Source organism: Siphateles boraxobius, unplaced genomic scaffold (genome assembly GCF_051911475.1).
Source record: "Siphateles boraxobius isolate OS27281-9 unplaced genomic scaffold, OSU_SipBor_1 32, whole genome shotgun sequence".
Classification (NCBI taxonomy): domain Eukaryota; kingdom Metazoa; phylum Chordata; class Actinopteri; order Cypriniformes; family Leuciscidae; genus Siphateles; species Siphateles boraxobius.
Window position 1 is genome coordinate 5314302 of NW_027508942.1, and position 25722 is coordinate 5340023.

Consider the following 25722-nt stretch of genomic DNA (forward strand, 5'->3'; position numbering starts at 1 on the left):
GCAAGCATACACACACTTCCCTGCAAGCATACACACACTTCCCTGCAAGCATACACACACTTCCCTGCAAGCATACACACACTTCCCTGCAAGCATACACACACTTCCCTGCATGCACACACACACTTCCCTGCAAGCATACACACACTTCCCTGCAAGCATACAAACACTTCCCTGCAAGCATACACACACTTCCCTCCAAGCATACACACACTTCCCTGCATGCATACACACTTCCCTGCAAGCATACACACACTTCCCTGCATGCATGTGGGGCAGTCATGGCCTAATGGTAGCAGAGTTGGACTGGTGACCCAAAGGTTGCTGGTTCAATTCCAGTACCGGCAGGAATATGACTGAGGTGTCCTTGAGCAAGGCACCTAACCCCCAATCGCTCCCCGGGCGCCACTCAAGGCTGCCCGCTGCTCCGGGTGTGTGTATCCACGTTTGCAGTGTGTGTGTGTTCACTACTCACTACTCTGCTCCTAATGTGTGTGCACTTATTTGGATGGGTTAAATTCAGAGGTCAAATTCCAAGTATGGGTTACCATACTTGGCCATCACGTGTCACTTTCACTTTTTCACTGTATACACACACTTCCCTGCATGCATACACACACTTCCCTGCATGCATACACACACTTCCCTGCAAGCATACACACACTTCCCTGCATGCGTACACACACTTCCCTGCATGCGTACACACACTTCCCTGCATGCATACACACATTTCCCTGCATGCATACACACACTTCCCTGCATGCATAGACACACTTCCCTGCATGCATAAACACACTTCTCTGCATGCATACACACACTTCCCTGCATGCATAAACACACTTCCCTGCATGCATACACACACTTCCCTGCATGCATACACACACTCCTGCATGCATACACACACTTCCCTGCAAGCATACACACACTTCCCTGCATGCATACACACACTTCCCTGCATGTAAGGATCACTGAGATGCACATTCGGACGGGACTAAAGTCACGAGAAGCTCTGGTGATTATTACTGTACTCCTCCTCTCCATGTTACACTAGTCATGTCTGGATAGAGCTCAAGATGAACAGTTTTAGCAAAGCCAGTCTGAGTCTGTGTTCTTCAGCGTTCCGTTGAGGATTTTGTTCAATTGCTTTTTTGATTTTTTGGGCCTGGATTTTATCAATCAGTTCATTTTCTGTGACGGGGTTCGGTACCAATTGTATGTTCCATATTAATCATTATTTCATATATTTGTGTTTGTTCTGGGTTGATTTTTATTTCACTATAAAGTTGTTCAAAGGCTGTTTTTTGATTCAGGGAATTCCAGTTGTCCCCAGAATTTTTTAGCTGATTTTGCATTTGAATGTATTTTTATACTGTTTAAGTTCCTCAAAATATTGATGGAGCAAATCTGCATTGTTTGGTTCTCTTACGAGAGTATCTCTCGTACTGCGTAATATCTTACGCTATGGGGAAAATCTCTTTTTGTTTTTGATATTGAAGCCAAAAATTATCCTTAATTTTGAATTAATGTAAAAAGCTGTGCGGCAGCATGCAGACATGACGACAAGACGGCTCTCGCGCCTATTGGCTGCCCTGCGGCAACAGCAGCAGCCTATCGAGAGAGGCCCTGCGCGACACCATATCCAATGGGGGCATTTCGCGCTCATTTCGTCACGTCCCGCCAGAAAGACGTGGCCTTGTCCTATAAATATAGCTCGATTAGGCTGATACAACTGATTTTCATCTCTTCAGTTTAGCTCACACATCGCTGGATCCAGAGTGAGACGCAGCGCCGTCGACACAAGCCTTCTGCGGGACGAGCCCTTGAACCTGAAGCCGCTGGCCTCACCTCGCCGCCTTCAGTCGCCGTACCTGCTACGCTTTCCGGCGTATATATCCTTTACCTCTGCTGAGAGTGTTTGTTCGCCGTTGCAACTCACACTTCTCTATAACTCCTAAAAGAGCTAGCGTCTTTTTCAAGATGCCTTCTTCCTGTGGCTCGTGCCGAGCCCAACTCAGCGACGGGGACCGCCATGTGATCTGCGTTTCCTGCCTGGGTGAAGATCATGCGGCTCTCGCGCTCACTGACGGCGGATGCCCTCAATGCGAGCTGATGTCTATGGTGACTCTGAGGACTCGCCCATCTCCACTGATGGCCTTTTCGGATCTGCCGTCAAGGATTTCACGGACAGATTCGTCGAGGTGCAGAAGACATCACAGGCTATGAAGCACTTCCTGCCGAAGCGCTCTAGTTCCGCAGCAGGCCGCTCGAAACAGCCGTCTGCCTGGGGCTCACAGCCGCAGCCTACACCACCCGCCGCCGCCGCTTCTCAGCGCCGCCAGGCCCGAGACCAAAGACCGCGCTCTCGCTCTGCTGGACGCCGCCCCCCTCGGCCCTTGCCGAGAATTGAAATCAAGCCCGAGGTCTCAAAGCCTTCCTACCCTCCCTAGGAAAGCGATGGTGTTCAAATCCCACTGCGGACGGATTTTCACCGAAACTTCTCGCTCGTTCAGTTCCAAACAATGCGACTGTCCCAGCCTTGAGTACTTTGCAGTAATCAAGCCGGTTCCACAGCCCGCTTGCCTGCACACAAAAGCCGTTTTTACGGCTACCCAGATAAATCCAATAAAGAGTGTATTTTCTGGTGTTCCGGCCACAGCCGATGGTGTTATGAGTGTTGTAAGAATGCCCACGTCTCAGTGCCCATTCCCACACGCAGACACAACCCGCCACAATACAGGGCTAGCACAAATAAAATCGACTCATGTCGATTGTGCAATAAATGTAGTGAAAGTGCCCACGACACAGTGCCCACAAACACTACACAAAGCATGTCCCACAGTTTCTGTAAAAACGAAACCAACACACATTCAGTCGGCGCGAGCCGACAGTGTTCTCAGTGCAGTGAGTGTGCCCGCTGTCCCGCGCCCTTATTCCCTCACAGACATGCCGAACCCCACGGGGGTCCCTCTCTCCACAACCTGTCAGAGAGAAGCTGCCTGCTGTGATCAGCGCACACGCCCCCCGCCTTGCACACTGCAAACACAGTGTTTATTTCTCAGCACACTGGAGCTCTACGGCCGCCGTTATACCACGGCCAGAGCCCAGATTTCATTCTACCTCTGTCTATTCACGCAGATGCGTGGGCGAAGCTTCCCGGGGAATCAGAATGGGTGCTGAATACTATAAAAAGAGGCTTTTCGCTGCAGTTCCTTCAACGCCCCCGCCGTTGCACGGCGCGAGTCGAAAAGACGGTAAAAAACGAAGTATCTCATCTACTTTGAGCCGAGATAGCGAAACTACTGAGCAAAGGGGCTATAGAACCTTTATCTTAGGCTCAGAGCGAAGGGGGTCTATAGAGCAGATATTTTCTGGTACCGAAAAAAGACGGGGGTCTCAGACCCATTCTAGATCTGCGACAGCTGAACAAAGCGCTCGCGAAACGCCAGTTCAGAATGATTACAACCAGGAAAATCCTCGCGCAAGTTCGCCAGGAGGACTGGTTTATGTCAATAGATCTGAGAGACGCCTATTTCCAAATACAAATAGCGTCACGTCACAGGCATTTCTTGAGATTCGCCTTCGAGGGCCAGGCATACCAATACAAAGGCCTGCCGGTTGATCTAAAGTGCGTTTCAGCTTTGGAACCTTGAAAAATAACCGCCTGGTATCAGTCAGGTGTGAGTCTGGGGACTCCCTTGAGTGTGAAGGTGGTGTCCACGGACGCCTCCACCTCTCTTGCAGCCTCTCTTCTCCGACTCTCTGTGAGTCTATGGTGATTGTGCACTATACGTGCCCCGGGCTACTGCCCTTGGGACTTTGGTGTTGGATCCCAGTAAGCACGGCGTGTTATAGTGTGTTCCCCATAGCGTAAGATATTACGCAGTACGAGAGATACTCTCGTAAGAGAACGTACTCGGTTACTAACGTAACCTTGGTTCTCTCTAGAGAGGGAACGAGTACTCCGTATCCTGCAGTGCATACAACAGCTCTGGTTCGCTTCAGCGATGAAAACCAGTTGTATCAGCCTAATCGTGCTATATTTATAGGACGAGGCCACGCCCTTTCTGGCGGTATGTGACGAAATGAGCGCGAAATGCCCCCATTGGATATGGTGTCGCGCAAGGCCTCTCTCGATAGGCTGCTGCTGTTTCCGCAGGGCAGCCAATAGGCGCGAGAGCCATCTTGCCTATGTCTGCATGGCTCAGTGGTTCATGTAGGTTGTCTACAAACCGAAAGGTTGGTGGTTCAATCCCCGGTTCCACCTGACCAAGTGTCGAGGTGTCCATGAGCAAGACACCTAACCCCAACTGCTCCCACGAGCTGGGTGGCGCCTTGCATGGCTGACACCGCCGTCGGTGTATGAATGTGTGTATGAATGGGTGAATGTGAGGCAAATATGTAAAGCGCTTTGGTGGCCATTCGGTCTGCGAAAGCGCTATATAAATGCAGTCCATTTACCATTTCAATATCTCATGGAAAAGAGGTTTTCCCCGTAGCGTAAGATATTACGCAGTACTCGTTCCCTCTCTAGAGAGAACCGAGGTTACGTTAGTAACCGAGTACATTTTGTGTTTTTGTTTTTTGATTATTGTCTTAACCAAACCAATCTCCGTTACCTTAAATTATATGTTTATCTCTGTAAAGCTGCTTTGGAACAATCTACATTGTTAAAAGCGCTATATAAATGAGGATGACTTGACTTGACTTAATTTTTTCCTTATTGTTTTACATTCTAAATCAAACCATTTTTCTTTCTCTTGTTTGGTTTTATGGTTTTTCTTAGAGGATTTGAGATTAGATAAAGTTGCCAAATGATCAAATATATAATTTATGTTCACACTTTTGGATAGTCCATTGCTGTCAAAAATGTCTCTCTTTCTCTCTCTCTCGTTTGCTCTCTCTCGATCTCTGACTCTCTCTCTCATTGGCTCTCTCTCGCTCTCTCTCTTTCTGACTCTCTCACTCCCTCATTGGCTCGCTCTCTTGCTCTCTCTCTCTCTCTCTCTCTGTCTCTCACTCTCTATGTCTCTTTCTCATGCTTTCTCCTTCTCTATCTCTCTCTCTCTCTCTCACTCTCTATGTCTCTTTCTGACTCTCTCACTCCCTCATTGGCTCGCTCGCTCTCTCTCTCTCTCTCTCTCTCTCTCTCTCTGTCTCTCACTCTCTATGTCTCTTTCTCATGCTTTTTCCTTCTCTATGTCTCTCTCTCTCTCTCTCTCTCATTGGCTCTCTCTCTATATGTCACTCTCTCTCTCTCATATTGGCTCTCTCTCTTGCTCTCTCTCTCTCATTATCTCTCTCTCTCTCTCATTGGCTCTCTCTCTCTCTGTATCTTTTCTGAGGCAACAGATGGCGTTTTGCATGCTGGGTTGGGTTGGGATTAAGGCTCTGGATTCACTCCCAGTGTTTCTAATGGCAGAAGTTGACTGTCCACTTTCATAATCTGCACAGAGTATGCATGCTTCAAGGTTTACGCTCTGAAGTCTTTTTAAATAGGAATATAATGTGATGTTTGCGCACAGTGATCAGAGATCGGCCTAATGGAATTAAATCATGTCAGGTGCAGTAAAACCCAGCCTGCACCTTTACGTGTTTATATTTAGTCCGCATTATTAGGGAAGGATCCATCTGTCGTGAGCGTGAGTCCATACATTACCCTGCATGAATTCCTCTCCAGATCCTACTGTATATTTTCCATCTGTCACGATTATATTCGGTTTGGGTTACACAAGCTCTTTCCGTTCAAGGCAAACGAGACACTCCACAAATAGCAGCGTATAACAGCTATCAGTATCCGACATGTTCCCGATCTCTTCCGGCATTGATCACACTCTTCCGCTGCTCATCACTAGTGGAGGTTTTGAAGATAATGTGAATTTGGGGGAAAATGTGTTTGTCATGAAAATAATGTCGCAATACAAAAAAGGGCTTCATTCTCTTTAAGCATAATATATATATATATATATATATTTTTTTTTTGTCAAATATGCAGGTCGCATTTTACCTTTAATTAAAAATAAGTCATTATTTCTATTAAACAATTATATTTAGCAAAATATTAATTATATACACTATTACATATATTAATTATAATTATTATTATTGTGTAATTAAAAGTCATTTCTAGCACATAATAAAATGTTGCTATATATATATAAAACGCTGTTTTAGGAGTATTTAAATGGTATACATTTTCCATTTTTCTGTTAAGTCTGATTCTTATTATATTCTCATAACTAACAGTAGATTTCAGTCAATTTTAAAGGGCATATTGCAGGTTAGAGGACCCAACATTTTCAATGTATAGAAAAATAATGTAGGAACTATATTTTCTTTAAAATATACTTATAAATACGCTACAGAAGCTTCTGGATACGTTTTTGTGAGAAAATTTTACTTCCGCGTCTGAAAATGGGCGTGGCGGGCGTGACGTAACGGGCGGCAGAGCGGTCGATTCATACAACAGGAAAACAATGGATCCCAATGACATTTCGGACTCTGAGGAAATACTTACTCGTATGACGGACCACAGCCGTACAATTATGAGCCTGCTATGCTGCCAAGAGAACAGGAGAGACAAATTGAGTTGTGGTGTGAGGAGAACCATTGGAGAACAGGAGAGGTGTCTTGGTGAGAGACCAGTGTTAGCTTATAACTTAGATATATACGTTCGCTAACGATATACTCTGTGCTCACAATATTGTACAGATTATTACCATCGTATATCAGGCCAGCAGACATGAGTATGTTTAGGGTAAATACTATTAAATGTATAAAAACTATACTTGAGTATGTATACTCAAGTACATTTTTAACACATATTTTTCACCTGGGCTATAACATAAACAGAAAATTAGAGATGCTCCGATCAGCATTTTTGGGGCCGAACACCGATTACCGATCACCAAAATCATGATCTGCCGATTGCCGTACACAGAATGGCAGGGGAAGGGGAATCTTTTATCTATAATCTAGCAGAGTTTGCACCATATTTATAAATGTGTTTATTTAATTGTATTTAGAAAATGAGATGTCTTAAGGCTACTGTAGGCCAGCTTTCCCAAATAAGGCAGAGTAACATTAAATTATTCCAAACAAAGAGGCGTCAGGCGGACCAACACACATCAGATCAGCCTAATGGGAGGGGATCAAGTTACACTTAGGCATATTTGGAAATTGTAGCCTCTTAATACACCCACTACATTTACTAATTGGCAACTAAATGTACAACTTGTTACACCAAAACTGGCTACTGATAAAAGGACAAAACTATGGCAAGTTTTTTTCTGTTATTATTATGAACGTCTGATGTAGTTGAGCAGAATGCTCTTTTATGAAGTTACTTCATTAAAGGACATATTTAATGAGATTATGCCTGAAAAGTTTTTGGATTTTTTTATCATATGTCATATTTTTATCATATCATCATATTTTATCATATTTAAAAATATATATTGTATAAAATGACTTCTTGTTTTGTTTTATTGTATTTATATGATATTTGTATTTTTATAATTGAATTTTTGCCATGAAAATAGCTTTGAATGCTGACATGGCATTAAATAAAATAATCTGAATCTGAATCTGATGTAGTTGAGGAACCGACTACGTCAGATCAAAAAAAATAAAATACCACCACCACTTTTGAAACATCTCGCGGCACGAATGTACCAATACAAATAAATAAAAACATCTCCAGTTAACTCAGAGCATTCATTTTGTTCATTTGTTAAATAAGAGGCGTTCCAGCGCTGAAATGTTTTTTTTTTTATCAAGTGATCACAGTGCTCGTTGCGGCAGCGATCAGTGGCGCAGATACCGCGTTCTGTTGTGGCTCGCGCGGTGCACGGTCTTCACTCGGACGCACTCCCTATTCGTTCCGGTGAAGGAGAACTCATGTTGCCACTGCCAAGCTCCACTCTGCTGTTGTGTGCCCGTGCGCCACGCATGCAGGTGGGAAATTTAAGTCATGTGATCGGCTTTTTTTATCGGCGCTTTTGGGGTTCGCCGATCAATCTATTTTTAGCCAATATCGGCCGATCATGATCGGCGTCCGATCAATCGGAGCATCCCTGCAGGAAATTAAAGATTTGAATATTTAAACAACCTAGTAATTTTCTTTTTCAATTACAAGTTGCCTCTATTAAGGGTATGACTACCTATATCACACTATTTGATGCCATTGGTACAGTAGGCTATAAGACGATCAATATTCTTGCTTCGGCATCCCATGTTAAACTCCATCATATCGCCGGGATGATAATCCTACGATCTGAAGTGAATGCTACACACGACCGCGTTTTTCGAAGCCGATGCGGAAGAGAAATCCCGTCTCTTCACCTGCACAACCCCAACCAGGCACGAAAGATATATAGCACCGTCCTTTTTCTTGTTATGGAAACCTGTGGACTCAATGTCCTGACGGGCCGGAGTTTTTGCAACCTCCACAAACACAATAATTTACCATGATGATGATAAATTAAAATACAAAAACTACCGAAACCACACTGACTCACGATAGCTCTTACTTAATACCAGCCTACTCTGCAGTCTGCACTGAGCTGAGGCTCCCAGTCGTGACGTAAAATGACGCGATGTTGAAAAAAAAAGCCGTTTTTACGAGCAGTCCAAGAAACGCTCACTTTATCTACTAAATTAGTGCCCTTATGTCGTTTTAAAACATTTTATATCCAGTATTAACTTTTCATATGGTTATATATTAATTTTGATTTTTTTTTACCTGCGATATGCTCTTTAAAATTAGCAGTACATAAAATACTATCATGATGTACATGATATACAATTAAAAAAAATAAAAACTAATATATATATATACTGTTACATATATAAAGTAATTGTAAAAGCGGGCCAGGTGATGGAGTGTAACGGAGAAAGTGTTGATTTATTGCGTCTCAAAGATGCTGTGAGTGAGGATAATGCCGAGCTAAGCTCTCCATCGCTTCTCTGCTCATGACTCACACACACACACACACACACACACACACACACACACACACACACACACACACACACACACACACACAGTATCCTCAGAAGGCACGTGCGCACCATAATTAGAGTTGATGATGTCAGCCAATCCACTCCTCCTCCATCCACATGTTCACGCTCAGAGATTCGCTTCATCCTGATTAATTGCACGGAGGGAATTACGGCAATTTCGGAGATTAGCGGCGGCTGCGTGTTAAAACCAGCGAGGGGATGGGGGCTACGATCATATCCAATATTCCTTAATTCGGGGGAATATTGAAGCGCGGGTGTGTGTGACATTGAGCTGTGTATTATCCAGTGAAGGGAATGATGTGACTCAGCACATCAGAGAGGGGAAGCCTGAATTACTGCGCCCGCGGGGGGGTGCTTTTAATTAAGTCTGCGCCATCTCGTTTATGTCAGTCATTTGTGGTGTTAGGATACACAATTATTATGCAAGCATGGTTACGATTTAAAAAAAAAAAAAAAAAAATCCTTTTTTCATCCACATCTCAGTATAAGTGGCTGTTAGTCTGTATGCTGAATGAAGTTATGGTCTTGTTATTGTCTTGTTTTCCAGTACAAATGTCTAAACATTTTAAAAATAAAGGTGCATTTACCTACTGCAAAATGGCACACAAGTTGAGAAGAAATATGGGTCTGTAAAGTGTAAACTCACTTAATGTTAATACATTTCTCAGAAAACGAGACTGGAAATAGAGCAGTGATATTGATGACTCATCTTGCGCTCGTCTGCATATGCAAATTTCTGTCCAATCAGATGCTGTTGTGATTGAGAATGCCCCGCCCCCTGATGCCACCTCCTTCTAACTAGCAATAGCAATATTGTTCATAATTCATTTTTATTTATTATAATTATTAGGAAATATTGTTAAAGTAAATGCGGTCAGTTGTGAATTTAATGTTCTCAGGTTACTCCATAAAAATGATCCCTGTAAAATGTTAATGGCAGTGTTTTATGGTGAAATTGTATGAAAGTCATGGAAAACAAATTCCATCGGGCCTGGTTGTGTGAATGCAAATAAAGTCACAAGTTCAAGTCAGAGGATTACAGGAATCTGACTCTGTAAAATGATGAAAAATCACATCACATGACCCAAATAATAAACCGCATGTCACGACAAGAAAAAAAAGAGTTTAGGACGAAGTGTAAAGTAAAGGGACAAGCTGAAATCTGAGTGATGAAAATGCAATATTAATGAACTAAACCTGATGGTCTTTTCTCTCTCAGCTGCTCCTGAAATCTTGGGCCACAAACGAAGTGAGAACAAAAAAGAAGGAGAAAACGCGACGCTGCACTGCAAGTCTGTGGGATACCCGCATCCACTGTGGACGTGGAGGAAGAAACTGGGCCGAGGCTCTTACATCGTACGTATCAACACACAGCGTCACACAATCCTTCAGAAATCACGCTAATATGATGATCTGCCGCTCAAGAAACATTTATGATTATTATCAATGTCGAAAAAAGTCGTGCTGCTTCATATTTTTTGTGGAAAACGGGATACATTTTAATTTCTCATGATTCTGTGATGAATAGAAAGTTCAAAAGAACAGCGTTTGGTTGAAATAGACTCTTTTTAAACATTATAAATGTCACTTTTGATCACTTTAATGCATCCTTGCTGAATAGAAGTATTCATTTTTGGACGCTAGTGTAAACTTTAAACTTCTTTAACTCTTTCCCTGCCACCGTTTTTTTGAAAAAAGTTGCCAGCCACCATCAGCAGTTTTGACCATTTTCACAAAAATTTACCGAGCACTAGAATATTTTGTTGTATGAATATCTGAAAATGCATTATATAAAAAGAAAGAAAAGACACTCTGCTTTTAAACAATATTCTACTTTCATGCATTATTGTTTTTTATCAACACTTGAATGTGGGTAAGTTTAATAAAAAAGCAACATTTTGAGCAAAAAGCTGAGAAAATCATGTTTTGTCAAAAACTATGTCTGGATGATATTCAGGATGATGATCAAAAGACAGTCCATGAACACAATCAAAGCTTCACAGTCCTGTAACTCGTCCTAGCTCGACATTTCATTTTCGTTTTGATCAGGAGATTGTCTACTCTTCCAGTAGATGTGTAATAGCGCCCCCTACAGTATAACAGTGAAAACACCGAAAGCCTGAAATCCCGTCAGTGGCAGGGAAAGAGTTGAAGGGGATATTTGACCCAAAAATGAAAATTGTGTCAATATTTACTCACCCTCATGTCATGATATCATTGAAACTAGGGCTGCACAATATATTGAAATATCCCAAATGTATGTATGTAATGATATGCATATCGCAACGGCTTGCAATAACTGGAGTCATGAATAAAAGACAAAGAGAAAATCACTCACTGCTCTCGGCTGAATAACTTTAGTAGCTTTAATAAGAATCAGTATTTCATACAGTGAAAACTAAGCAGTGTTTTATTTTTACATTTGATTATTCAGTTTCTGTTGTTAAATAATCTTAATGTAGGATAAGCTGAAACCCTGTGATTTACTCTTATGTTAAAATAACACTTATGCGACAGTAAAACACTGATGTTCACTTTCAGAAGTTGTAGGGATGTTTTCTTGTCAAAAAAAGAATGTGAAACACATATGTAGTTTATATAATTTTAAATATATTTTAAAGATAATTTAAGTTTATTTTACACACTTTAAGCATTATCGTATCGCATATCGAATATCACATTATTTAATGAGTTATAGCATATCGAATATCGCATTATTTAACGAGTTATCGCATATCGAATATCACATTTAATGAGTTATCGCATATCGAGTATCGCATTATTTAATGAGTTATCGCATATCGAATATCACATTTAATGAGTTATCGCATATCGAGTATCGCATTATTTAATGAGTTATCGCATTATTTAATGAGTTATCGCATATCGAGTATCGCATTATTTAATGAGTTATCGCATTATTTAATGAGTTATCGCATTATTTAATGAGTTATCGCATATCGAGTATCGCATTATTTAATGAGTTATCGCATATCGCATTAATGAGTTATCGCATTATTTAATGAGTTATCGCATTATTTAATGAGTTATCGCATTATTTAATGAGTTATCGCATTATTTAAAGAGTTATCGCATTATTTAATGAGTTATCGCATATCGATTATTGCATTATTTAATGAGTTATCGCATTATTTAATGAGTTATCGCATTATTTAATGAGTTATCGCATATCGATTATTGCATTATTTAATGAGTTATCGCATTATTTAATGAGTTATGCGATATTTAACGAGTTATCGCATATCGAGTATCGCATTATTTAATGAGTTATCGCATTATTTAATGAGTTATCGCATATCGATTATTGCATTATTTAATGAGTTATCGCATTATTTAATGAGTTATCGCATTATTTAATGAGTTATCGCATATCGAGTATCGCATTATTTAATGAGTTATCGCATATCGCATTAATGAGTTATCGCATTATTTAATGAGTTATCGCATTATTTAAAGAGTTATCGCATTATTTAATGAGTTATCGCATATCGAGTATCGCATTATTTAATGAGTTATCGCATTATTTAATGAGTTATCGCATTATTTAATGAGTTATCGCATATCGATTATTGCATTATTTAATGAGTTATCGCATTATTTAATGAGTTATGCGATATTTAACGAGTTATCGCATATCGAATATCACATTATTTAATGAGTTTTCGCATTATTTAATGAGTTATCGCATATCGAATATCACATTATTTACTGAGTTATCGCATATCGAATTATTTAATGAGTTATCGCATATCACATTATTTAATGAGTTATCGCATATCGAGTATCGTATTATTTAATGAGTTATCGCATATCGAGTATCGTATTATTTAATGAGTTATCGCATATCGAATATCGCATTATTTAATTAGTTATCACATATCAAATATCACATTATTTAATGAGTTATCGCATATCGAATATCACATTATTTAATGAGTTATCGCATATCGAATATCACATTTAATGAGTTATTTAATGAGCACTTGTCTTCAATATGTGCAGCCCTAATTGAAACTTAATTCATAGATGATGTCATAATCTTATATATATAATACATAATATAATCTTATAGATATGTCATAATATATATGTGAGGACCCAACAGCCTCTCTGAATCTCTTATTTAGGACATTGACAACAGCACAGGCCGGTTCTTCATCACCAACAGAGATAACTTCACAGAGTTGAGTATCGTGGGCCTGGACATCGGCACAGACCCGGGCGAGTACGTGTGCAACGCCTCCAACATCATCGGCTCCAGAGAGTCCATGACCATCCTGCGTGTCCGGAGTCATCTCGCCCCGCTGTGGCCGTTTCTGGGCGTCCTGGCCGAGATCATCATCCTCGTGGTCATCATCGTGGTCTACGAGAAGCGCAAGAGGCCGGACGAGGTTCCTGACGGTAAGAGCCGCTCGCATTCAAGTATTTCTGCTAAAGTTTAGCCGTATGATTTCCTTTTGATAATGAAAGGCAATATATTATCATTCTGAAGTGCTTAATGTGGCTGTTGTTTGATCCAAAAATTAAGTGAATTATTCTAGAAATGTTGCACTTGGCTGCACAGTTATACTTATACTGCTTATACTTGCTGATTTTAGTGACATAAAACACTTATTTTGTGTGAGGCAGCTGTTGTTTGATCCAAAAATGAATTATTATGGAAATGTGACTTGTGTACACTGTATGGGTCAAAATTATAGATTTTTTCATTTATACCTTAAATCATTAGGATATTTAGTAAAGATCATGTTCCATGAAGATATTTTGTAAATTTCCTATCGTAAATATATATAACAAATTATTTTTGTGAGTGGATGCAGCAAAATCACGAACATAAATGCACAACTTTAAAGGCGATTTTCTCAATATTTTGATTTTTTTTGCACCCTCAGATTCCAGATTTTCAAATAGTTGTATGTTTTGTGGTCTAGGGTCACAAATGTTGTACTTGGCTGCACAATTATGACTGCTTATACTTGCTGATTTTCCTTTATTTTAGTGACATAAAAACACTTAAGTTGTGAAAGGCAGCTGCATGCCATATTCATAATGCTACACATCTAAAATAGACTGCTTTTAAAGACAGTAAAAATAGAGCGCTGCAGTGATGTATATTCACAAGTTTTTCACAAGGATTTTTCCATTGCCGTTTGAATTATGGCAGAAAATAAGGCTCTGTGATCAACAAAAGTTGATGATTCCTACACGTTTTGTTCCTCAAGATAATGAACACGACTTTTCTGAAGCCTAAATATAATCTTCAGAAGTAAAAAAGCTTCAACAACTCTTTCAATCTTAATTTAAAATCTACAAGGTGGCAATTTTGAGTTAGAATAGTTGTATTTTAAGTTGTAGAATAAAATCTCTTGAGCTTGTGTTCAACACAGGTGTTTTTAATATGCTTTAAGACAAACCATGTGTAAATTCATAAGTCGACAGGTTTGCTGAGTATTTTCTCCTTAAAACTGCAGTGAACCAAAGACAGTCTCAAAAACACGCTTTGAAATCGCTGGTGTTTCTGACGTCACAAACTACCTTGTAACCAATCAGATCAACGTGTGATCATCAACGAGTGGATCTCTGAGTGAGTGAGTGGAGGCGGGGCTCATTTGCATATCCATAGGACCGCGTATACCAAATGAGGGAAGGGTGCGAGTTACATTCAAGATATTTTAAGGCATGAAGGAATTTTTTTAAGGAAAAAACGTTTAAATGTGTCATTTTGGTGATCGAAGATGAGTTTTAAGGGATAAAATGATTGACTACAGGGGGACTTTAAAACACTCGCCTGTGAAACAGACTGTTTAAACTTTATGCACAGGATTAATTAAGTACCTATGATTGGCTATTGCATTCAAGTGCTCAACAGAGCCATCTGTGATTGGTTAAAGTGCTGAAAGTGATGCAAAAAACATGTTGAAAATAGAAAATGTGTTATGCATCTGAAGAAGACATTAATAGTACACACTTTCCCAATGACTGAATGTCAGCGGCAGTAACTGGTATCTCATATATATGATTGTTTGTGCAACTCTGCCATGTACCACACAAACATATTTAGTGAACCTTTAGAATAATCCATGCAGGCTGTTTCAAACACTGAGTCTGCCATCAATAATATATTCTGAACAGGCTGTTAGTGGGTCATTTACGGCCCGGGCTCTTATTATGAATATTCATGAGCGTTGAGTCAGAGAGACCCACTGGGAAAAACTGACCTCTATGCTTGACCACGTTTTAATCTGAGACCCGATCCTCCACTAGAAAGACAAATCACAACACTGGAGCTGCTTCACATTTGTACACTCTCAAAGTTAATGAATAATTGATTCTGTCAACAGCTGCACATGATTCTCTCTCTCAATCAGAGAAACAGAAATGTTAATATTGTACAGTTACACAAGATATTTGGATGCAAGAACATCAAGAACATTTCAAGGTTGCGTCTAGGGCTGTGCATTATTTAGATTTTCTGCTATATATATATATATAGTGAAAGAATGAATCATTCTAGAATGGGCTGAAATTGTAAAGTCTGAAGACTTGAAGCGTAACATCCTTTTATGCCAGAACGATTTGGGAAAAACTTGAAAAATGTGGCCGTTCCTACTTCGGTTTATTATATGCAAAACATAGAGGGGTTTTCCCCAAAGTAATTAAGTCTCTTTTCAGTTGAGTGGTCATGTGTAGTTTTGGGGATAAGGTTAAGGGATCATATTTGCATTATATGATCATATATCAATGTATACTTAATGTATTTATAAACTAGTGCTGTCAATCGATTAAAAAAATTAATTAGATTAATTAACTACATTTTCTGATTAATCCCGATTAAAACACTTACGTTTTTAATATATTTTATAATGTAATAATTTCACAGTTAATCTACAAATTAATGTAGAAACAACATAAATGATTTGAAATACTTGTTTAATGGCATCTTTTAATGAATGAAGGCTTGTATCACTGATACTAATACAGCTAATGATGTCTCAATGAAAATTACCCACATTTTAAACATTAATTATAGCCATTCAACATTACAGTGTAATTGAAAGCTATAAAAATTTTTTTACATTTATTAGGCTTCAAAAATATAACAACTTTTAATTTAAGTGAACTTAAACCAATCCTTGATAAAAACCCATAATAAATGTCACATTTACCTGTGGCCTTCCTACCTGTCTAACTCTTTACGTTCATTTAAGACGTTATTTAACTCATTTAAGACCGCTCTTATGAGGATACTCGACAAAATGAACATTTTGGCATAATTATGTGTTTTGTTCAAGCGTGTTCTCTTTTGACTTGTTGCGATTTAATGGTTTAAAAGCATTTGCATGAATAATAGCGTGATCATATAATGTAACGCTAGACAAAGAATGTCGTCAAAAAAACGGATGCTGCATTAATTGCATTAAACATTAACGCATTAATTGAAAAAAAATAATCACATGCAATGTCATAGACAGCACTATTATAAACATTTAATACTGATGCAATTAATGTCTAATAAAGTATGGTTTGAAGCCATTTTCACATCTAAAGTGAGAAATATGTACAGTTAAGTTGTAAACAAAGTATAATAAAACATTATCTGAATCTTTACATATGAGCTAATTAAACAATAATAATTGTAATTACAGTTGCAGTGAATGAAGAACTCACTATTTGTATATAGCCTATTAATATATTAACAATGGAGAGACAACAATATATAAACTATGAATGAAGCATTATAGATTTGTAAATACTTTATACTCATAAAGTATTACCAATATATTGAATAAAATGTAATGCAATTTTACTGTAAATCGAGAAATAAAATTAATTATATTTCATTGTAAAATTACGTCTTAATTTTCAAACCATCAAGCTTTTATTTTGACGGGTTGCCGGCCATTAAAGAAATGCATTGCTGGTTGTATTATTATTATTATTATTTACATGCGTGAATGAACATGCAACATAATGAACGAAGCTAAAACACTGTAATCATGAACTACACGTGTGTAAATGACACGCTTCACATTGACACCAGTAGCCCATATATTCGATTAAATCGCATATATAAATTGTGCAGCCCTGATTCTGTCATGTTTCAGCTTGAAAAATAAGAAAATAAGACGCAATTTTACAGTGAAATGAAAATACATTTTATTTCTCGATTTACAGTAAAATAGCATTATTGCAATTCACTTATTTTATGTAATATATTGGTAGCAGTTTGTAATAATAAAGAGCAGGAGACGGGCTGTGTTGTGCACATGTTTTGGCCGTGAGAGTGACAGTCTCTAAAGGGATGCAGTCAGTCACGCTGTAGCTTCATGCTAATTTGACCTTTGCAGAACCACAGAAGGGTCTCTGAGAGCCGGGGGGGGGTCCGACGCTACCCTTTAAAATGTGCTGTGAGATGCACCTCGTTCCAGTGACTGACAACACATGACATAATCTCTCTGTGAAACTATTGTACTCCAGCTAGAACTCAAGATTCGTCTGTGTCTTATTTTGTGTCATTGCAGTTTTTATCCGATTCCAACTTCCACCCAGTAAATGTTGGTTTGCATGTTTAGCAGTAAATTGCACGGGATGCACTGGGATTTCCGATGTACAAACCGTCATGTACATTCCTGGTCTTATGAGCGATTCATCCATTCATGCATGATTTTCACCAATAAATGTGTAAAAAAAATAGTAAATAATGGAAGAAATTTGCATATTAATGAGTACAACAACAAATACCACCATTATGTAATTTAAATAATGTATATTGTTTTATGTATATATGATATGTTATTTAAAACAAGTAAAAAAAATTATATATATTTGGGCTGTCAAGCGATTAACATTTTTAATTACATGATGTGCCGATTAATTATTCACACATTAAATTCGGCTGAGAAATTACCCCTAAAAGATAATTTTTTTTCATTTTTGTGTTAAATGAGAAAAGCATCAAATAGACATTGAAAAGGGATCTTTAGAAATATTTTTACATTTTTTATTTAATATAATCTCTTAGTGAAACTATTGTACTCAAGCTATAACTCAAGATACGTCTGTCTTATTTTGAGTCAGTGCAGTTTTCATCAGATCCACACAGTAAATGTTTTTTTGCAGTGAGTAAACAGTAAAATTGCACGAGGTGAAAAAGACGTACTGTTAAATGTATTAAAAATGCATTAAAGTATATTTGTATTGTACTAAAAACATACTCACGTACATTTTTAATACATTTAATAGTACGTCTTTTTCTCCTGGGTGCACTGGGATTTTCCGATGTACAAACTCTGCTACGATAGCAATAGAAAAGAAAGATCGTATTAAAGTCAACATTCTCTCTGTATAAACATTCCTGGTCTAATGAGCGATTAATCCGGGCATGATTTCATGATTTTTCATCAAAATATGTGTAAACCAACGGTCAAATAGCTATTTAGTCATTGTTTCGGCAGCCATTCATGAAAGGTATACAAATATTAGCAAATAACGATAGATTGTGAAGTCTATTTTATTGGGATACTGTGATGTTTAAACTGGGTTGTGAATGTAGTTGTGTACTGATGAACACTATTTGTCAGTTTTCTGAATGCTGCTGTTCGTAGGCCAACAAACAGGACGGTTTCAGATGGAAACTAAGGGGTTTTGCGTGTTCATATTCAAATATACTCTTATTTAATATCTCTGATGCTCAATCAAACTGAATTAAAGTGTTAATTTGTGAGTCCCTGCCTGAAAGTCACAACAGAATAAAAAAAAATCTTAATATAATGGCTTCAAGTTAATAATGGATGAAACTTTGTTTTTTCCTCCTCCATGTGGCATCATATTCTTTATTGTTGGTAAGTTTGAGAACTTGCATGTCTTTAGACATTTCTGCTTCTCTGTTTCCTCCTCATTCAGGCTGTGATGTCAACGCGTGCTTATTTAATTATCAATTGAAATTACAAATTTGTTTGTATCATCTACAGTGTTCATTCATTGAGATTGGATTCTCTACTGTTAAGTTTATGGATCATAATGGGCTTTCTTTGCAAGATTTTTAGTCTTTTACTCGTTTTATTAATCTGATTGTGCAGCTTAGTTTGTTTTAGACTCTGGGATATAGCAATATAGTCAAAAACTTGATGGATAAATCTCATCAAAACATGTCCGGGTCATATTTCACCGTGAAATTAAAAGAAAAATAATTAGGCCAATTAAGATTTTTTTTTGGTAACACTTTTATTTTAAGGTGCAAATTACATGTTACAAATGTAATTACTATAGTAATAACAGTAAATGATTTATAATTACAAGCAACTAACCCTAACCGTATAGTAAGTACATGTAGTTCATTTATACTTACTCAAATAAGTATGATTAATATTATGTAACTACATCACCTTTTTTGCATTATGACATTATTTTTACCCACTTATTATATTACTGTAAAAACTATTACAGCAATACCGTTTTATTTTCATCTTAAAGACCTCCTGTGTTGAAAATCAAGCTTTTAATGTTGTTTATACATCTATGTGGTGTTTTTAATATGCTTTAAGAGAAACCATACGCAAATTCATCAGTCAACGTTTATGTATATATAATATATTGTTATTTACATTAACAAAAAAAAAAAATATATATATATATCATTGAAGGAATTAGAATTGTTGAGTATCTAATTATTATGAAAATAATGTCACAATGCAAATACATTTTTTGATGCGCTTTTTATGTTCAGTTTCATGAGGTTCATCCTGGCAACTTTAAGTCATCGCATGACCTGGTTACTAGGCTATGATATAAATAAAGCTGTCACTTTCCTCATGAATAAAATAATCATAATAGTAACATGTGAATAGAAATAGAGAGTTTTTAACCATATTATCTTGCATGTGTTTGTTTTGCTCTGGATGATTCCCTATTTTACAGCAAAACGCATGTAAAACATTGAGCACGGAGAGGAAGTTTGCGTGCATGAACAGCGTGTTCTGTTTTGATGTTTGGGGAGGATTTGTCCCCAGGAGAGAGAGTAATGGGAGGGTGCACTAGATTAAGGTAGATTATATCTGCCCACAGTCTTATCAACAGAATCCGAGATGAGGACATAATGCTATGACGCACATTACAGCTGAAATCCTCGTGCCAGGATTTCATATTTTCAACATCGACGTCCTCTACACCTTTAGAGAATCTGTGTGTAGATATACTGACACGAGAGACAGTGAATTACTGCATGAACATTTCTTTTAAGATCTGTTCACACTGATGGAGATTTCATCATGTTAAACATTATTAGCGAACTGCACAACGGTGGCTACAGTTTAAAAAAATATGACCACAAATGGGATGTATTACTGGTAAAAAAAATAAAATTATAATAAGATCCTGCTACTAAAAATGTACATAATAGAAAGGAAGCGCACAGTATAAAATATGATGTATATTTGAAGTCTTTCTACTTCAAAATGACACTTTTGATTAAATTTTACTTGCTGTTTCTTTGTAATTATTTGTAAAATTTACTAGCATTTTCTAAGAGAAAATTGTTTCTACACCATGGACAGTATATAATCAGCTTTATATAAGGCTTTATATCATGAGCAAGATTAATGTTAATTGAAATTCCTTGACATTTCCAATTGAAGGTGTTGTAAGCAATTTTGCTTTTAACCAGATGTTCTGCTTTTCTAAAACACGTTGGCCAAACTGACGCAGTAACGCTGAACAACATATGCTAAATGATTGAGAGTCAGAGATTGTTTCTGATTGGCTAAAAAAACTTGGCTTAGTCCCTTTAAGACAAGTCATTTCACTCAGCGGCCATCTTTGAAACCCCTCTCGGGCAGCTATTTTAGTCATGCAAGCACAGCTCTTTTTGAATGGGGAAACACCAAATATCAAATTCTCCAAAGTCCTAAGCGTGTGTCTCAGAATTCAGAAACTGGATGTTTTTATAGCATCCGGAGCTTCTACAAGCAGCTGCAATGACTTTACCAGCTGCTGATTGGCTCTTTAATTTAGAAGGTGGGACTTATTCTGCCATATAGAGTGAATGCGGATGACTTCACGTCAGCTGGAGTGACTGCGGTTACACACGCTGAGCGGCAGAAAGCCTGAGCGACAGAAACGCAGAGCGGCAGAAACACAGAGCGGCAGAAACGTCGAGCGGCAGAAAGGCAGAGCGGCAGAAACGCAGAGCGACAGAAACGCAGAGCGTCAGAAACGCAGAGCGACAGAAACGCAGAGCGGCAGAAAGGCAGAGCGGCAGAAACGCAGAGCGACAGAAACGCAGAGCGTCAGAAACGCAGAGCGACAGAAACGCAGAGCGTCAGAAACGCAGAGCGACAGAAACGCAGAGCGTCAGAAACGCAGAGCGGCAGAAACGCAGAGCGGCAGAAACGCAGAGCGGCAGAAACGCAGAGCGACAGAAACGCAGAGCGTCAGAAACGCAGAGCGACAGAAACGCAGAGCGACAGAAACGCAGAGCGGCAGAAACGCAGAGCGGCAGAAACGCAGAGCGGCAGAAACGCAGAGCGACAGAAACGCAGAGCGTCAGAAACGCAGAGCGACAGAAACGATGAGCGTCAGAAACGCAGAGCGACAGAAACGCAGAGCGGCAGAAACGCAGAGCGGCAGAAACGCAGAGCGGCAGAAACGCAGAGCGGCAGAAACGCAGAGCGGCAGAAACGCAGAGCGGCAGAAACGCAGAGCGACAGAAACGCTGAGCGTCAGAAACGCAGAGAGCGTCAGAAACGCAGAGCGACAGAAACGCAGAGCGACAGAAACGCAGAGCGGCAGAAACTCAAGAGCGGCAGAAACCCAGAGCGTCAGAAACTCAGAGCAGCAGAAACGCCGAGCGTCAGAAACGCCGAGCGGCAGACACGGCGAGCGTCAGAAACGCAGAGAGCGTCAGAAACGCAGAGCGACAGAAACGCAGAGCGACAGAAACGCAGAGCGGCAGAAACGCAGAGCGGCAGAAACGCAGAGCGGCAGAAACCCAGAGCGTCAGAAACTCAGAGCAGCAGAAACGCAGAGCGTCAGAAACGCAGAGCGTCAGAAACGCAGAGCGTCAGAAACGCAGAGCGTCAGAAACGCAGAGCGACAGAAACGCAGAGCGGCAGAAACTCAGAGCGGCAGAAACTCAGAGCGGCAGAAACGCAGAGCGACAGAAACGCAGAGCGACAGAAACGCTGAGCGACAGAAACGCAGAGCGGCAGAAACGCAGAGCGACAGAAACGCAGAGCGACAGAAACGCAGAGCGACAGAAACGCAGAGCGACAGAAACGCAGAGCGGCAGAAACGCTGAGCGTCAGAAACGCAGAGCGTCAGAAACGCAGAGCGTCAGAAACGCAGAGCGTCAGAAACGCAGAGCGACAGAAACGCAGAGCGGCAGAAACGCAGAGCGGCAGAAACGCTGAGCGGCAGAAACGCTGAGCGACAGAAACGCAGAGCGACAGAAACGCAGAGCGACAGAAACGCAGAGCGACAGAAACGCAGAGCGGCAGAAACGCTGAGCGACAGAAACGCAGAGCGGCAGAAACGCAGAGCAAGAAACGCAGAGCGACAGAAACGCTGAGCGACAGAAACGCAGAGCGACAGAAACGCTGAGCGTCAGAAACGCAGAGCGACAGAAACGCAGAGCGGCAGAAACGCAGAGCGACAGAAACGCTGAGCGTCAGAAACGCAGAGCGACAGAAACGCTGAGCGTCAGAAACGCAGAGCGGCAGAAACGCAGAGCGACAGAAACGCAGAGCGGCAGAAACGCAGAGCAAGAAACGCAGAGCGACAGAAACGCTGAGCGACAGAAACGCTGAGCGACAGAAACGCAGAGCGACAGAAACGCAGAGCGACAGAAACGCTGAGCGACAGAAACGCAGAGCGGCAGAAACGCAGAGCAAGAAACGCAGAGCGACAGAAACGCTGAGCGTCAGAAACGCAGAGCGACAGAAACGCAGAGCGGCAGAAACGCAGAGCAAGAAACGCAGAGCGACAGAAACGCAGAGCGGCAGAAACGCAGAGCGTCAGAAACGCAGAGCGACAGAAACGCTGAGCGTCAGAAACGCAGAGCGACAGAAACGCTGAGCGTCAGAAACGCAGAGCGGCAGAAACGCAGAGCGTCAGAAACGCAGAGCGTCAGAAACGCAGAGCGACAGAAACGCAGAGCGTCAGAAACGCAGAGCGTCAGAAACGCAGAGCGTCAGAAACGCAGAGCGACAGAAACGCCGAGCGTCAGAAACGCAGAGCGACAGAAACGCAGAGCGACAGAAACGCAGAGCGTCAGAAACGCAGAGCGACAGAAACGCAGAGCGTCAGAAACGCAGAGCGTCAGAAACGCAGAGCGACAGAAACGCCGAGCGACAGAAACGCCGAGCGGCAGAAACGCAGAGCGTCAGAAACGCAGAGCGACAGAAACGCTGAGCGACAGAAACGCTGAGCGACAGAAACGCAGAGCGACAGAAACGCAGAGCGTCAGAAACGCAGAGCGACAGAAACGCAGAGCGACAGAAACGCAGAGCGTCAGAAACGCAGAGCGACAGAAACGCAGAGCGTCAGAAACGCAGAGCGTCAGAAACGCAGAGCGACAGAAACGCTGAGCGACAGAAACGCCGAGCGACAGAAACGCAGAGCGTCAGAAACGCAGAGCGACAGAAACGCCGAGCGACAGAAACGCAGAGCGTCAGAAACGCAGAGCGTCAGAAACGCAGAGCGTCAGAAACGCAGAGCGTCAGAAACGCCGAGCGACAGAAACGCAGAGCGTCAGAAACGCAGAGCGACAGAAACGCAGAGCGACAGAAACGCAGAGCGTCAGAAACGCAGAGCGACAGAAACGCAGAGCGTCAGAAACGCAGAGCGACAGAAACGCAGAGCGTCAGAAACGCAGAGCGTCAGAAACGCAGAGCGTCAGAAACGCAGAGCGTCAGAAACGCAGAGCGACAGAAACGCAGAGCGTCAGAAACGCAGAGCGACAGAAACGCCGAGCGACAGAAACGCAGAGCGTCAGAAACGCAGAGCGTCAGAAACGCAGAGCGTCAGAAACGCAGAGCGTCAGAAACGCCGAGCGACAGAAACGCAGAGCGTCAGAAACGCAGAGCGACAGAAACGCAGAGCGACAGAAACGCAGAGCGTCAGAAACGCAGAGCGTCAGAAACGCAGAGCGACAGAAACGCAGAGCGTCAGAAACGCAGAGCGTCAGAAACGCAGAGCGTCAGAAACGCAGAGCGACAGAAACGCAGAGCGTCAGAAACGCAGAGCGACAGAAACGCAGAGCGACAGAAACGCAGAGCGTCAGAAACGCAGAGCGACAGAAACGCAGAGCGTCAGAAACGCAGAGCGTCAGAAACGCAGAGCGACAGAAACGCCGAGCGACAGAAACGCCGAGCGACAGAAACGCAGAGCGTCAGAAACGCAGAGCGACAGAAACGCTGAGCGACAGAAACGCTGAGCGACAGAAACGCAGAGCGACAGAAACGCAGAGCGTCAGAAACGCAGAGCGACAGAAACGCAGAGCGACAGAAACGCAGAGCGTCAGAAACGCAGAGCGACAGAAACGCAGAGCGTCAGAAACGCAGAGCGTCAGAAACGCAGAGCGACAGAAACGCTGAGCGACAGAAACGCCGGGCGGCAGAAACGCAGAGCGGCAGAAACGCAGAGCGACAGAAACGCAGAGCGACAGAAACGCAGAGCGGCAGAAACTCAGAGCGGCAGAAACCCAGAGCGTCAGAAACTCAGGGCAGCAGAAACGCAGAGCGTCAGAAACGCAGAGCGTCAGAAACGCAGAGCGTCAGAAACACAGAGCGACAGAAACGCAGAGCGACAGAAACTCAGAGCGGCAGAAACGCAGAGCGTCAGAAACGCAGAGCGTCAGAAACGCAGAGCGTCAGAAACGCAGAGCGTCAGAAACGCAGAGCGACAGAAACGCAGAGCGGCAGAAACTCAGAGCGGCAGAAACGCAGAGCGACAGAAACGCAGAGCGACAGAAACGCAGAGCGACAGAAACGCTGAGCGACAGAAACTCAGAGCGACAGAAACGCAGAGCGACAGAAACGCAGAGCGACAGAAACGCAGAGCGACAGAAACGCAGAGCGGCAGAAACGCAGAGCGTCAGAAACGCAGAGCGACAGAAACTCAGAGCGTCAGAAACGCAGAGCGACAGAAACGCTGAGCGACAGAAACGCAGAGCGACAGAAACGCAGAGCGACAGAAACGCAGAGCGACAGAAACGCTGAGCGACAGAAACGCTGAGCGACAGAAACGCAGAGCGTCAGAAACGCAGAGCGACAGAAACGCAGAGCGGCAGAAACGCAGAGCGTCAGAAAAGCAGAGCGTCAGAAACGCAGAGCGACAGAAACGCAGAGCGACAGAAACGCAGAGCGGCAGAAACGCAGAGCGGCAGAAACGCTGAGCGACAGAAACGCAGAGCGGCAGAAACGCAGAGCGGCAGAAACGCAGAGCGACAGAAACGCTGAGCGACAGAAACGCAGAGCGGCAGAAACGCAGAGCGGCAGAAACGCAGAGCGGCAGAAACGCAGAGCGGCAGAAACGCAGAGCGACAGAAACGCAGAGCGACAGAAACGCAGAGCGACAGAAACGCTGAGCGACAGAAACGCTGAGCGACAGAAACGCTGAGCGACAGAAACGCTGAGCGGCAGAAACGCTGAGCGGCAGAAACGCACGTTATATATTGTATTGACA

At 41.6% G+C, this 25722-nt stretch overlaps 1 protein-coding gene across 1 annotated transcript in view; it reads left to right on the forward strand.

The window, feature by feature from the left end:
- Positions 1-25722, forward strand: part of nptnb (neuroplastin b) — a 63498-nt gene that overhangs the window by 34472 nt on the left and 3304 nt on the right. Inside the window, exons 8-9 of the mRNA XM_077194689.1 lie at positions 10241-10377; positions 13170-13443. Of these exons, the coding sequence (XP_077050804.1) occupies positions 10241-10377; positions 13170-13443 (411 nt within the window). The remainder of the gene's footprint in view (positions 1-10240; positions 10378-13169; positions 13444-25722) is intronic.